At 39.3% G+C, this 12,628-nt stretch overlaps 1 protein-coding gene across 1 annotated transcript in view; it reads right to left on the bottom strand.

Moving 5' to 3' along the window:
* Positions 1–12,074, bottom strand: part of LOC107678044 (leucine-rich repeat transmembrane neuronal protein 4-like) — a 115,509-nt gene extending 103,435 nt beyond the window's left edge. The window contains exons 1-2 of the mRNA XM_016473157.1: positions 11,480–12,074; positions 6,052–7,616 (exon numbers count right to left, since the gene is read on the bottom strand). Of these exons, the coding sequence (XP_016328643.1) occupies positions 6,052–7,616; positions 11,480–11,483 (1,569 nt within the window). The 5' untranslated portion in view covers positions 11,484–12,074. The remainder of the gene's footprint in view (positions 1–6,051; positions 7,617–11,479) is intronic.
* Positions 12,075–12,628: the final 554 nt, after the last annotated feature.

Genomic DNA, 12,628 nt, shown 5'->3' with positions numbered 1-12,628 from the left:
ATATATATACATATCTAATATCTAATATTATTTGAAATAAAAATCCAATAAACAATGTTACAGATACACTGCACATCCTTGAATTATCTTTCACTTAAATATTTAGCTTATTGAAATTCACCAATATAGACACAAAACCACCACTCTACGAAATGTCTCAAACATGACATAAAATTTTTGTCATACGTCCACCTTCCAAAAAAAAAAAGGTAATAAATTAATGACACGACAAAAACAAGTTGCAATAATTAAAAACGTATTTTCTTCCTTGTGATTAAACTTTATTGTACAGAGTACAGTACAAAGCCAATTAAATACAGAAGCTTGCACAGCTGATATCTTGGACATTTAGCATGAACTGTTGACATTAACTATGTACCAGCGGAATACGTGATGTTTGCACATGTCACAAATCCAGTAAAGCATGCTAAAGAGATTTGTGGGAGTTTAAATGTGAATGAACCATTGAATTACTGTCACTTTTCGGCCAAGGGTGCTTGCACTCCACTAGACTGTCATTTACAAAAGCCTCCAAACAACATCTATGTTTTAAACAGACGACTTGGACCAGCCCCCATGCAATCCAATTAAGAACTAAATCACTCCAACTCTGTTTTTCATAACACTGAGTTACAAGAGGCCATCTGGGACACAAAACAACCCTCTCTCACAATCCCAAATACCCCCACCCAAAAAAACACTCTCACTTCTCAATGGCACTGTTTTCATGAGGGGCCACTTTTGCAGCGAGAGCCCTCATCGGTTCTGTTCCTCCTCCCTGCTCGATGAAGCAAACGATGAGGACCCTTCAGCCCTGCTCACTATGCAGGATCCTTGGCCAAAAATTACAGGCACTGATGGGCATAAATATTTATCAGGTGCCAAAGCTTTGCCAACCTGAAGATGCTGGGACAAAAAATCAGAAGGGTTGAAGAAAAGGCATGGTTAGCCGTTTCATGATGATTGACATCAAGACTTGCTATCAGAAAGTCATTCTGCAGGGGGAGGCTGAAATGCCCTTGTGCCAGGCTGCAGGCTCAAGCTTATGATAATCCCAATAAATTATAATGTACTCTGCAGACATTAAAAAGCATGATTGGTGCTAAATTAAATGGGCTGTGACTCTCAGGTCACAGTGAGATGGATCTGTTCTTCTAGATTCTTTCTCATCCCATCTCTCACTTCTTTTACTATCAGAGAAGATGCTTGCCTTTTTCTGCTAGACTCAATTAGTAATGTTCATGTGCAGTAGGAGAGAGAGGGCTAAGCTGTGCCACTATATTTAAACTGTCCTCTAATCAAAGAGAAATGTGCTAGATGTGCAATTAATACTCCTGATTGTATTTCAGGATGTATGCTATCAACTGAAATTAGAAGAATGCATCTATAATTGAAACATACAGAGAAATCTTCTTACAAAAGGAGAAAAAAGTGGTCCAGTGACAATTTCAAATAAAAATATGTAGATAAACAGAATAGAAAAAGAAATTTAATTAAAACATAAAAAATGTGCTTTGATATAATTTTTTTTTTGTCATGATTACAGGTAGCTGTATGTTCTTTCCCTTTTTAAATAAACGATCACTACTGACATGCTATTTAAGTGATTATTTCTCATTTCCCATGTTTAATGCTGAACTGAAAAACATTTTTATCCGTGACCCTGATTGCTGAAGAAAGAAAGTTAGCTTTTTCGATCAGCAAGCAGAATTAACTTAATTGTGTGTGCATTTCTCCTACTTCACCTTTCCTTCTCTATTTTAGTCCAATTGTCCAGTTTTTAATTCATGAGCCCATTCTGAACTGCTAACCAGATTTGTGGTCCAAACGTTAATCTCCAACAGGCACTTTTGTCTGTTTGGGGGGAGGTGGGGGATTAGTCCATTTTCATTATTTGCTGGGGTCAAAGGTACTGTTCAACACCAATTTATTAACTAAAATTGGTTGAGTCTAATGATGATTAATGCCCTTGTTGTAGGCCTTTCACTGTTACATGAAGCAAATTTCTTGTTCTTTTTTATTTCTACAAAAGCAATTAGAGCAATTTTAAATCCATAAAACACATCACGGGCTGACAGGTTAAGCTTTTAATGCAAATGTGACAGCAACATAATGTACGATATGACAAAATGTGATGGTACTGTCCTAATTGCTCACAACTAAAAATAATTAATATTGAATGAGGCACCTTAAAACAGGGCTCGAAATTAACTTTTTTACTTGGTAGCACTGGTGCTCCCAACTTCAAAATGTTAGGAGCACCAGCAAAAATTTAGGAGCACTCACCAAAAATTTAGGAGCACCACAACTACAAATTAAATATTAACAGATTTTATCCTTACATTCTTAACTTTAATGCAGATTTTGTATTGGTTAATATTAGCTGTCAATCTCTCAGTCACTGCTTTCCGCTAACTACCGCGAGAAAAAGAAAGGGCTGAAAGAACGCACTCTAAATGCGCACGCGCACTAATCTAACCTAATAGACTTCACGTCATGTATGCGTGCACTCTCTGTAGGTGTGTTTTGTTTGGATTTTGCAATACACTCGATAATGTCAAACCACATGTCGGAAAACAACAATTACGAAATATGTAGATTCGGTGGCGAACGCTGTTACCTGCAAACTCTGTCCCACAGGCTTTACAGTGAACGCAGTGCATAGAACCATTTTCATAGCGGTGCCACTAGAAGTCTTTCAACCACTTTCTCCGAAAACTGTACGCCTTCTATTCGGCTGGTGGATCAACATTCACCACATGATCGCTATCACCAGCACCATTATTTGTAACTTTAGGTGGTTTACAAAAGAAATCTGTCAGTGTTCTTTTCATTTTCTCTCTTCTTCAGCCCTTTACATTCCCCGCGGTAGTTAGCTCACTGTCACCTGACAGCGGAAAGCAGTGACTGAGTGATTGACAGCTAATATTAACCAATCTAAAATCTGCATTAAAGTTAAAAATGTAAAGATGAAGTTTAATTTTGTTATGTAGCCTAACGTTTCATAGAACGGCAGACAGGTCACCGTATCAACACTCAGAAGGCACATACTCTGAACGTTTTTAGAGAAATTAAAACAGGTCGCACGACAACAATTATATGCACTCGCACAAATGCTCCCAAATATATTTTGAGGTCGCACAGATTAAATTTCGGGAGCATATGCGACCAAAATGGTCGCAATTTCGAGCCTTGTAAAAACACGCTTGATTTCAGAGCCTCCATGACCAACACATATACACACACGATAGCCCCAATGGGCCTGGCAGAGTGACACCCTCGTTCCTGCACTTTTGTGAGTATTTTATGTTTTATGAGAACATGTAATGAGGTATAAGCTGCAATGTAAAGATAACTGATGGGTTTTGTGACATCTCCCAACAACTACAATAATAAATACTGGAAATGGAAAACTGTGACAACTTTTATAAAGGTCAAATATTAAGCTGTGTGTGTGTTTTTAGTACAATCATGTAATTTTAAAGTATGTTTTATTAATCAAAATGAATAAATCATGACTACAGTAGCAAAAAAAACAACAACAACTGTACAGTTCTAGTCTGCTATAGCATGATGACTGCTCAGTAAAATAAAGTTCATCACCTAAATAAATGGATTGAATGTGCACTTCATCCGCAGTTGAGCCTTTATGAGTTCTGACGATAAAGACCCTCAGTTGATCTAAATCGATCGAAGAAGACATTAGATCTTGGCATTATATTTTACGATGAAAGATGGCCAAATCGTATTTCAGTTTAACAGAGAACCGCTTTCAAGGTGAGGTCAGAGGACAATCCCTCTTAGCAGTCTCTTCCACACCTTTATGCCATTTGTGATTCACAACAGAAGGGATGTAAGGCATGAGGAGAACACTGGTTTTCAAGACAGGAGCAATCTGAACTGTGTGTTTGAATCTAGTCTTTTGGCTTGATGTGAAAAGCCCGTAAATCAGGTGCGCGTGTGGAATACCAAATCGCAGGAGAGAGAATAGAACTCATCAATCATGGGTGACGTGCGCTTTGCTGCACGGGAGGGAAGCCAAACCACATTAGTGTTGATGCAGCAATGCTGTGGTATGGAGGATGGCAGGGGAAAAAAGGAGGCAAACAATTCAGAATTATAGACTATTAATAGAATTATAGACTATTAATGGAAAACATTATGGAAACAGGTCAAGTAAGTGCACTCGATGTGAGGCCTTTTGACGATTACGGACTTGACAGGTTCACCCTAAGCAATAGTTAGCAAGGTATTATTTTGAAATAACTGTCAATGGACAAAATTAATTTTACTGCCAGAGGGTAAAGTTATGGGATCTGCTAACAAGGGCTAATAAAGTCATGCTAACAAGCCAAACCTTGACCCTTTGGTCAAGCACACCGTAAGAAAAACTGTTTTCTTTTTCAGTTGTTCTTTTGTGCTGTCAAGACCTATCATCACAATGGAAAAAAGGGACACGTTTTGTGCAAGAGACTTAGGGATTTGCACGTAATAATGAAAAAAGTTTGTTCCTTGACTTGGGGAAGTCACAAGAGAAAAACATGCCAATCTGCTGGACCTCTGATGTGCACCTCTGATCTCTCAAAAAATGCTCTGAGGTGGTAGATCAGAGAATGGGCAGGGACCCATATGCAGAGGTCAACATCGCTGTCAGGATGTCATTCTGTGTGTGCCTTTGTGTTCTTACCCACCTTTATAGTCTTCTCTTCCTGTGATCTGATTTGTCATACCTGTTTACCTGTCTAGCATGCCTTCCTGCCTTTCTTGTTTCACTCAGCCCTGTCTTGCTTGCCACCAGCATATATGCCCTATTATGGCCCTGCCAGAGGCAGTGTCTGCCTCTAATGACACCTTACTGCACTACTGACAGGTTTCTTAGTCCGAAGGAGTAAAGGTAGCACCTGCCTCTTGGGAAAAGCATGAACAAATGTAAATATAGCCATGTACAAACCACGCACAAAATCGACTCCTTAAAAAGTGGCAATTGACCCCAGCTGTCAACACACGATATCAGCGGAGTCCTGAGTGGCAAACTGGGAAAATTAGTATTTTGTAAATTGGAACTGTAGATTGTGGTGAAGTATAAAAGAGGATGATCTAAAATGAGGGAAAGATGATTCAAGAGGGAAGGATGAGTGTGAAGCAAAGATAAGAGGCTAAAAAAAAAAGGTATGAAGCGATACTCAAGGAAGAAGTCAAAAAAGAGCCCTTGGAGGATAAAGTGGGGGTGTCATTAAAGACATTCTCATAGCCCCAGGAAGATCACTAGGAAAAGAAGAGTGAAAATAGAGAGAGCCATTGTGTTTCACACTACACTTTGCGCTGTTTCACACTATGTGTAAGGATCAAACAGTATTGAAAGAACCAATAAGTGTAAAAGAGTCAGGATTAGAAGGATGGTTAGAAGGTGTTTTCATTAACAGGATGTGTTTGAAGTTCCCCATAGACAAAACCATTTCATTACGGTCTTGGGAATCGCTGAGCGTACATATGTTAATGAGGACAAATAAATAGTAGAGGAAGTTTGTCATCCTGTGATTACTGTAACTAAAATTTTCAAAGAATCATAAATCTCTTTGGGATAAAAGAACAAGCAAGAGCCTGCATGACAAAGCATATTAAAAACCATCCTATCACCTTCAAGTAGATGCCTCACAGGTAGAAAAAGATATTGCAGGTAGACGTATCAGTGTAAAAATACAATGTCCTACCACACCCCAAAATACAACTGCTCCTAAAAGACTAAAGTCAACTGGATTAACAGGAATTATTAAATATGCACTAACAAATCAATATGCAATTGTAAATTCACACCTCATCCAGGGTTAAACAAACCACACAATGTGCCAAAAACATTTAAAAAACATGTCATTCCTAAAATATCCCTGCCAAAAACATATCCCTACCACACATACTTTTATCCAACAATAACAATCTCCAAAAAAAGGCATCAAAACAGCACAAGAAGTGAAGGACCTTCTTAAAAGCAGTAACAAAATGTACCTTGTTTTACACCAAATCCGATGAATAATAAGCTTTGTGGAGTCTTACCTCACATTCTCTGGAGCCAGAGATGGTGTAGGTGCATGGCCCGGTACCATTGACCAGCACATCCGTGCCCTCTGTGTTATTAGGCTTGTAGTCCACATAGTACTCCTGCAATGGTGTGCTGAGTGTGCGCTCTGTCTCCCGTGACTTTTTCCGACGTTTGCGAGCAGCAGCCGAGTTTTCCTGTAGCTGCTTAACACTGCTTGGATAGCGCTTCCATGACACATAAATTACGAGGAGGATCATGGCAACTGACAGGAAGAGGGCAACACTTCCTGCCACTATCTTGTGGAATGATACGGGTTCAAAGTCTTGCTCAGGTGGTGGGACAGCGGGCTGAGAAGGTGCAGAAGAGGTGGTATCTTCCAAGGATGTCCCCTGGCCCCTTCTGCTGTCTCCAGATTTTAGAGTCGGGATGAAAGAGCTGGCTGGGGTCTGGGCAAAGGTGATAAAAGGGGTAGAGGGAACAATTACAGTTGATGGCATAGCAGGGGCAACCCTACAAACCCCATTGGCGTCAACAGCATCCATAACCTTCTCCCCTTGGACTTCTTTGGGTGATGCACAAATCATATTAATTTCTTTGTTTCCACGGAAGGTTCTCAGCCAGGCCACCAGTGGGCACACAACTGGTCCACAGTCCCACATGTTTCCTGCCAGACTAATTGCTGTCAGAGAGGTCCAGGCATCCACAGCTTCTTGAGACACATTGACAAGCTTGTTTGAATCCAGGTTAAGCGTCTGCAGATTCGGCATGGCCCGGTACACCTCTGCATCGATCTCCTGAAGGTCATTTCCTGAAAGGTCTAGCTTCTGCAATGATGTCCAGGTCCATGTAAGGCCTTCACTCATGGTCCTAATGCGGTTCCACTGTAGGTAAAGAGCACGCAAGTTATAGAAGCGTGGAAAGTTGAAAAAGTTGATTTTAGAGAACTGGTTATGCTCAATATGCAGCTCAGTTAGCTTCATCAGGCCGGACATTGAATTGCGAGTAATGCTGCGCAGTCGGTTGTAGCCAAGGTCAAGGAATTCAAGATTACGGCAGTCTTGAAAAAGGCGAGAGGGAAGATTCTTAAGGGAGTTGGAGCGCATGTGCAAGCTGAGTAGCTTGCGCAGTCCCTGGAACTGCCCTGGTTGTAGAGCTTGTAGCTTGTTATAGGAAAGGTCCAGATTCCTCAAGTTTGGTACCAGGTGAAATGTGGTGTTATGTAGCAGTGTGATCTTGTTGGAGCTCAATATTAGCTCTTTGAGCCTCCGTATCCCTTGAAAAGCACGTGCATCCACATTGGCAATGTAGTTGTGGTCCAGGTACAGCCAAATGAGCTGGTTGAGGCCAACAAATTGGCCTGCCTTCAGGCTTGCTAAGCTGTTATACCGCAGAGACAGGCCTTGACAGCCGCCTGAGAGGTTCTTGGGAACATCACGGAATGCGCTAGACTCACAGTATACAATTTTGCCATCGCATCGACAGCTCCGAGGGCAAGGACGCTCACCAGAGCAAGGGGTGGCAGACAGCCATGCCTGCATTAGCAGTGGCACCATGAACCAGCGGTGCCTCATGGCAAAGCCTAAAATGGAAAAAGAAAACACTACTTACTTCCTGATTATACAAATACACAAATTAATAGGGTTTTACCTAAATCGTGCTACTTAAAAAGGGATTTATTTAATTAAACTTGTATTCAATTAGTACATACAGTATTAGTCACAATAGTGGGCAAAAGTAAATCAAACAGCAAGAGAGTTTGAAACACATTTGAAACAGCATATGCACTCTCCCTGACAGAGCATCTCTCTCACTTTTTTGGCGCAAATTCAATCATGATCCTATTAGGGAGCTGTGATGCATTGCAATGTGTTGAATCGTGAAATGTGCAAAATGATGTGCATCATATTGTGAGGTAGTTGACAATACCCTGCCCTAATTATTGAGCAGTTACAAAGCAGAGATTAAGGCGACTAATGAGAGAAGAAATATTGTAATTGTTCTGTGATTATAAACCCTTGAAGTATTACATTTATACAGCAATATGATACCACACAGGACTCAATTAACAGTGGTGATTGTGCAAATCAATCCAGTCATGCTATGTTGTTTAATTCTTCTCTCTGGCAATGGCAAACATGCTATCAGAGCAAGCCAGTCCTCCAATGAGCTTGGACACAAGCCCACTACAGTATGAAAGGAAATGTCCTGAGAGATATTCCTCATTCATCCTATCAGTCCCTAATTATAATCTAAATGATTGTCAGTCAACCAAATCAGTTATATTTGCCTGGCTGCTCAGTGACTCTGCTATCAGCCTTTGTTCATCTTTCCTTAATACACAAAGGAAAGCCTAGGTGTTGTTATAGTCAAAATAAATGGGGGAGGTGGGGGGTGAAGCGAGGCATTATATCAGCAGTAAATTCCCGACTAAACATTGGCTCAAGAGGTTAGAGGTCTGGGTAAAATACACATGTTCTTTTTGTGAAGGTCTTGGCCAAAGCCTGGACATTTTCCAGTAATGGGATTTTATCATTTGTGCTGCATCTTTCTGGCCTTCGTGCCTACACTGTGTTGCTGTAAAAGGGTTTCAATTCTATCCCTGATGCAAAAACTTTTACAAAGCTTGCTAGAAATTACATTTTGAAATTAAGTTCCTAAGGCATTATATGTCTGTACGAGATGAAGAATGTGGCTATGACACATTAATATTGTCATAAGAATTCATTAAAGTGGTTATGAAATATCAAAACATCCATTTTGCCTGAAAGCAAAATGACTTCAGACCCATCCAAACAACATTTTAAAACCAAATGCATGGAATTGAACGGTTTAGATTAATCAGTACTGTTACAGTAATTCTGCCAGATGTTCTCTGAGGTTGAAAAGGAGAAAATATTCATAAAGTACTCTATTTAACAGCATATCAGAACCAAACATTTGAATGGTCATGAACTTTATTAATACACCTCCTGTTCATGATTATAATATAGAGTGGCCTCAAAAAATTACTTCCATTATACCTACAAATGGATGAAATCACTGCACATGACAACTAAATAGCAAACCCTCTTCTCAACAAATGATGCTAGATCTCAGATTTAACTACACATTTCTTAGCCATTTTTGCAATTAGTTTTAATCAGCTGATAAAACTGACCAAGTTGATAATCAGAAAACATCTGAATAACTGTCTTAATTTAGAAAAGCATATCTCTTCTTATCACATCATGTCAAATCTAACAAACGTCTAGGCTATTTGTGAGATGTTTTGTTTTTTGAAAAGTTTGTGCCATCTTTCCTTTCCAAAATAAAAAGCCACTTGATTTGATATTTTCTTATTTATCGCAAGGAACTTCTTATATTTCTGCATGTCTGCAGTGATTAAAAAAACAAAGCAAAGAGGTGTCGATAACCATGAGTGTACAGTTGCCAACAACTGATGCACAAGCAGGCTGCGGTACAATAAAGTAATTACGTCACTGGCTCTTATTCATACTATCCAGACAATCAGACTGTATCAGCTTAATGACATTGCTAATGAAATGATGCTGATAAACGTAATGATCCAAGAGAAGTCTAATGAAAATTAATTTGTAGCAAACTTGCACTGCCACTTTTCTTATTTTAGATGCAACTACACCTTTTCCTCTCTTGGTAAAACTGATTTTGCCTCTGCACAGGCCTACATACCCTTCACAGCGATGCTCCAAAATTTTTGCCAGGTTGGTTATTTTATGTTTGCTGTCAAAATCTCCCACTACAGTGCCGCAAAGCAGCAAGCATAGCTCATCATTTTACGAGCTGTGGAAGGCCATCTTGCTGCACATCGCTAACGAATAACAATCAGAGCAGGTCACATATCTGTCAAATAGCCCCTGTAAAATGATTGAAAGCACATTTATAATCAAGTACTCTAATGTGGCCATGAGAAGGTCTGTGGCTTACAGTTAATCACAGTTCTTAGTTAAATTATGAGTCTAGAAATCATGAGAAATATGCAAGGAATATAACTAGTATGCATCCTTTACCAAATGCAAATGAAACAGATTAATATCTAAAGACACTGTTAACACTTATCCAATGCATACTGATTGTGTCCTCATTGTTTTCTGTCAATACACAAAATCTGTTGTGTCGCCTTCCTTTGAAAATGAAGAAATAACACAATTGCTCAAACAAGCTAATTATGCAAACTGAACAACAATTCATTAAGCGCTCCAGGCATTGTATGCACACTTGCGTTGCAAACAATGTGCACACATACCACAATGCATGCACATAATGTGCATCTTTTCCAACAGCACATGCAAGTCTGAAATCTACAAAAGATTATCAACTATCTGTGTACGATCTCACTATCAATAATGCACAGGCACACTCTTGAGAAATTGCCTTGCTGCCAAAAAATGAGGTTCAATTAGCATTCCAGTGTTAATCAATGAGTTGGCATCAGTCTGCTCTTTAAATCAGTGAGAGATGAAGAACAGAGATAGGCCAATAATCAGTCTGACCAATATTTTTACCAATATTCACACTTTTCAACTCAATTGGTTGTCAGATTTATGGATGAATGGCACCATTTGGTGGATCACAATTGAAGAGCACCTAACAACAGCATTTATAAGTAAATAATAACATAATTTAATATATTGTTTGGACATTCAACTTTTTAGATAAGGACCATTCATTCTCGATTAAGAAATATGTTGCTTAGCAATTAGCCCTAAACCCTATAGTAGCCTAGTCCAAACCACATATTGCAATGAAATTTCTATAATTGAGATGATCTACATATAATGTCATAAATAAAAGCAATAATGTTTTATCGAGTTTTTTTTTATAAAAACGTTTTAGAATCTCGTTTTAAATATTTTACAATTATATATTAGTAGCAGAAAAAAATATTAAATAAACCACTCACACATAATGTTGTTTTGCTGTAGTACAGTGATCATTTAGATATTATTATAATAAAAAAAATCAGTTATGCATATTAGTTATCATACTCTTAAACATAAAAAAAACAAACAATGCCTATAGGTCATAAAACACTGAATAAATGACCATCAAATAAACGAACAGAGGGATGCACTTGACTGTGCCTAAACCAGAATCAAACCACTGTGAGCTGAAGTGAACGCACGGTCAAATGTGAGCAAGAAATATGTGTGATTATCAAATGTACAAGAAATCGATACATGCAAATTAAGGAGAACACCCAGTGAATGTATGCATAAACATGCATGAACATTTTGTGCTTTGTCAGAGCAACGTTACATCAATCTCTTTAGTTTTACTGCATGCACACCGTCTGAAGCCAGCTCACATTACACTGCAAAATGAATAAAACTACAGGAAATTTCCCTCCAATTTATCAACCCATAAAACATCCACCGTGGTTTCCACGTTCACTTAGGACCAAGTGAGAATACGCAAACTTACCCATCACCGCGTCTCAGTCAACCCCTGGCCACAGGTTTTACAGCTTTCTACCGCTCGAGACCCGAAACGGCATGGCACGCGCTCTCTTCGGATGGTTCGGTTCTTCCACGAGCGCCCGCCTGTAGTCTTCCACCGCAGAGCAGGCGCGGGAAATCTTCAGTCTCTCCTGACTGACCACTGACCATATCTTTCAATTCCCCTCAAAACAAAATTATCATCATAAGCATCCACTTGAACAGAAAGAACCCATTTTACATCCTAAAATTATACCTCAAGTCACAAACTGAGCCGAAGACGGGCGATTCCACATCCAAGTTATCTACCACAAATCAAACTTATGGAAATCCCAGCAATCCCCTTCCGCCTCAGTATATTCCATCGAAGCATACTGCGCAAATACTGTCTTGTCTTTCCCGAAAGGATGATGCTTACCGTAGATTAATCCGTGGATATTATAATGTCATTGTGAATTAGGATGTTTAGAAGATTTCAATCCAGTCCAAAATTACTGCGCTCATAGTATACTGTTTAGAAGTGTTACTCCATCGGGAATGTTTCTCCTCTCCTGTACGGTTCCCGACAGTACAGAGATGCAGCAGGATTGTGAGTGGTTAACCACAACCGCCTGTCGCACCATAACTTTGTCAGACAGCATCCGAATGCCCTCTTCTGGCGAACCGACATCTCCAGCAGCAATCTCTTCCCCTCTCATTTCACACTCACTCGATATTTCCACTGGAAAACGAGTGGGTGATACAACAAGTCTATTAGCTCGACTAACGTAAAAGAAGAACAAACAACGATCCAGCTGAAGAGAAATGTCAATTTCTCTACCCAGCAAGACATTATCAGAAATCTCCAAATATTTTATGTACTGATTTTATGTTCCTTTTTACGCTTTAGATGATTTATGGGGAGATAAATGAAACTATTTTGTTCGAGTAATTCCTGCGTTCTGGTGCACGTGGACATAACTATTAATCGCCATACGTCATGACGTGCGCATGTGGTTTTGGATTAAATACAATCTACACACTGTACAATTTCATATCTCTCTTTCTTTCAACTTCATTTACAGCAGATTATTCATAGCTAATGGATGATTTACCTGTGTATTTTATCATTCTCCTGCTGACACAGAGGATGGTG

Source organism: Sinocyclocheilus anshuiensis, unplaced genomic scaffold, assembly GCF_001515605.1.
Source record: "Sinocyclocheilus anshuiensis isolate Anshui unplaced genomic scaffold, SAMN03320099.WGS_v1.1 scaffold260, whole genome shotgun sequence".
Taxonomy (NCBI): Eukaryota; Metazoa; Chordata; class Actinopteri; order Cypriniformes; family Cyprinidae; genus Sinocyclocheilus; species Sinocyclocheilus anshuiensis.
The sequence above is the reverse complement of the archived record's forward strand: the minus strand, read 5'-3'. Positions and strand labels throughout refer to the sequence as shown.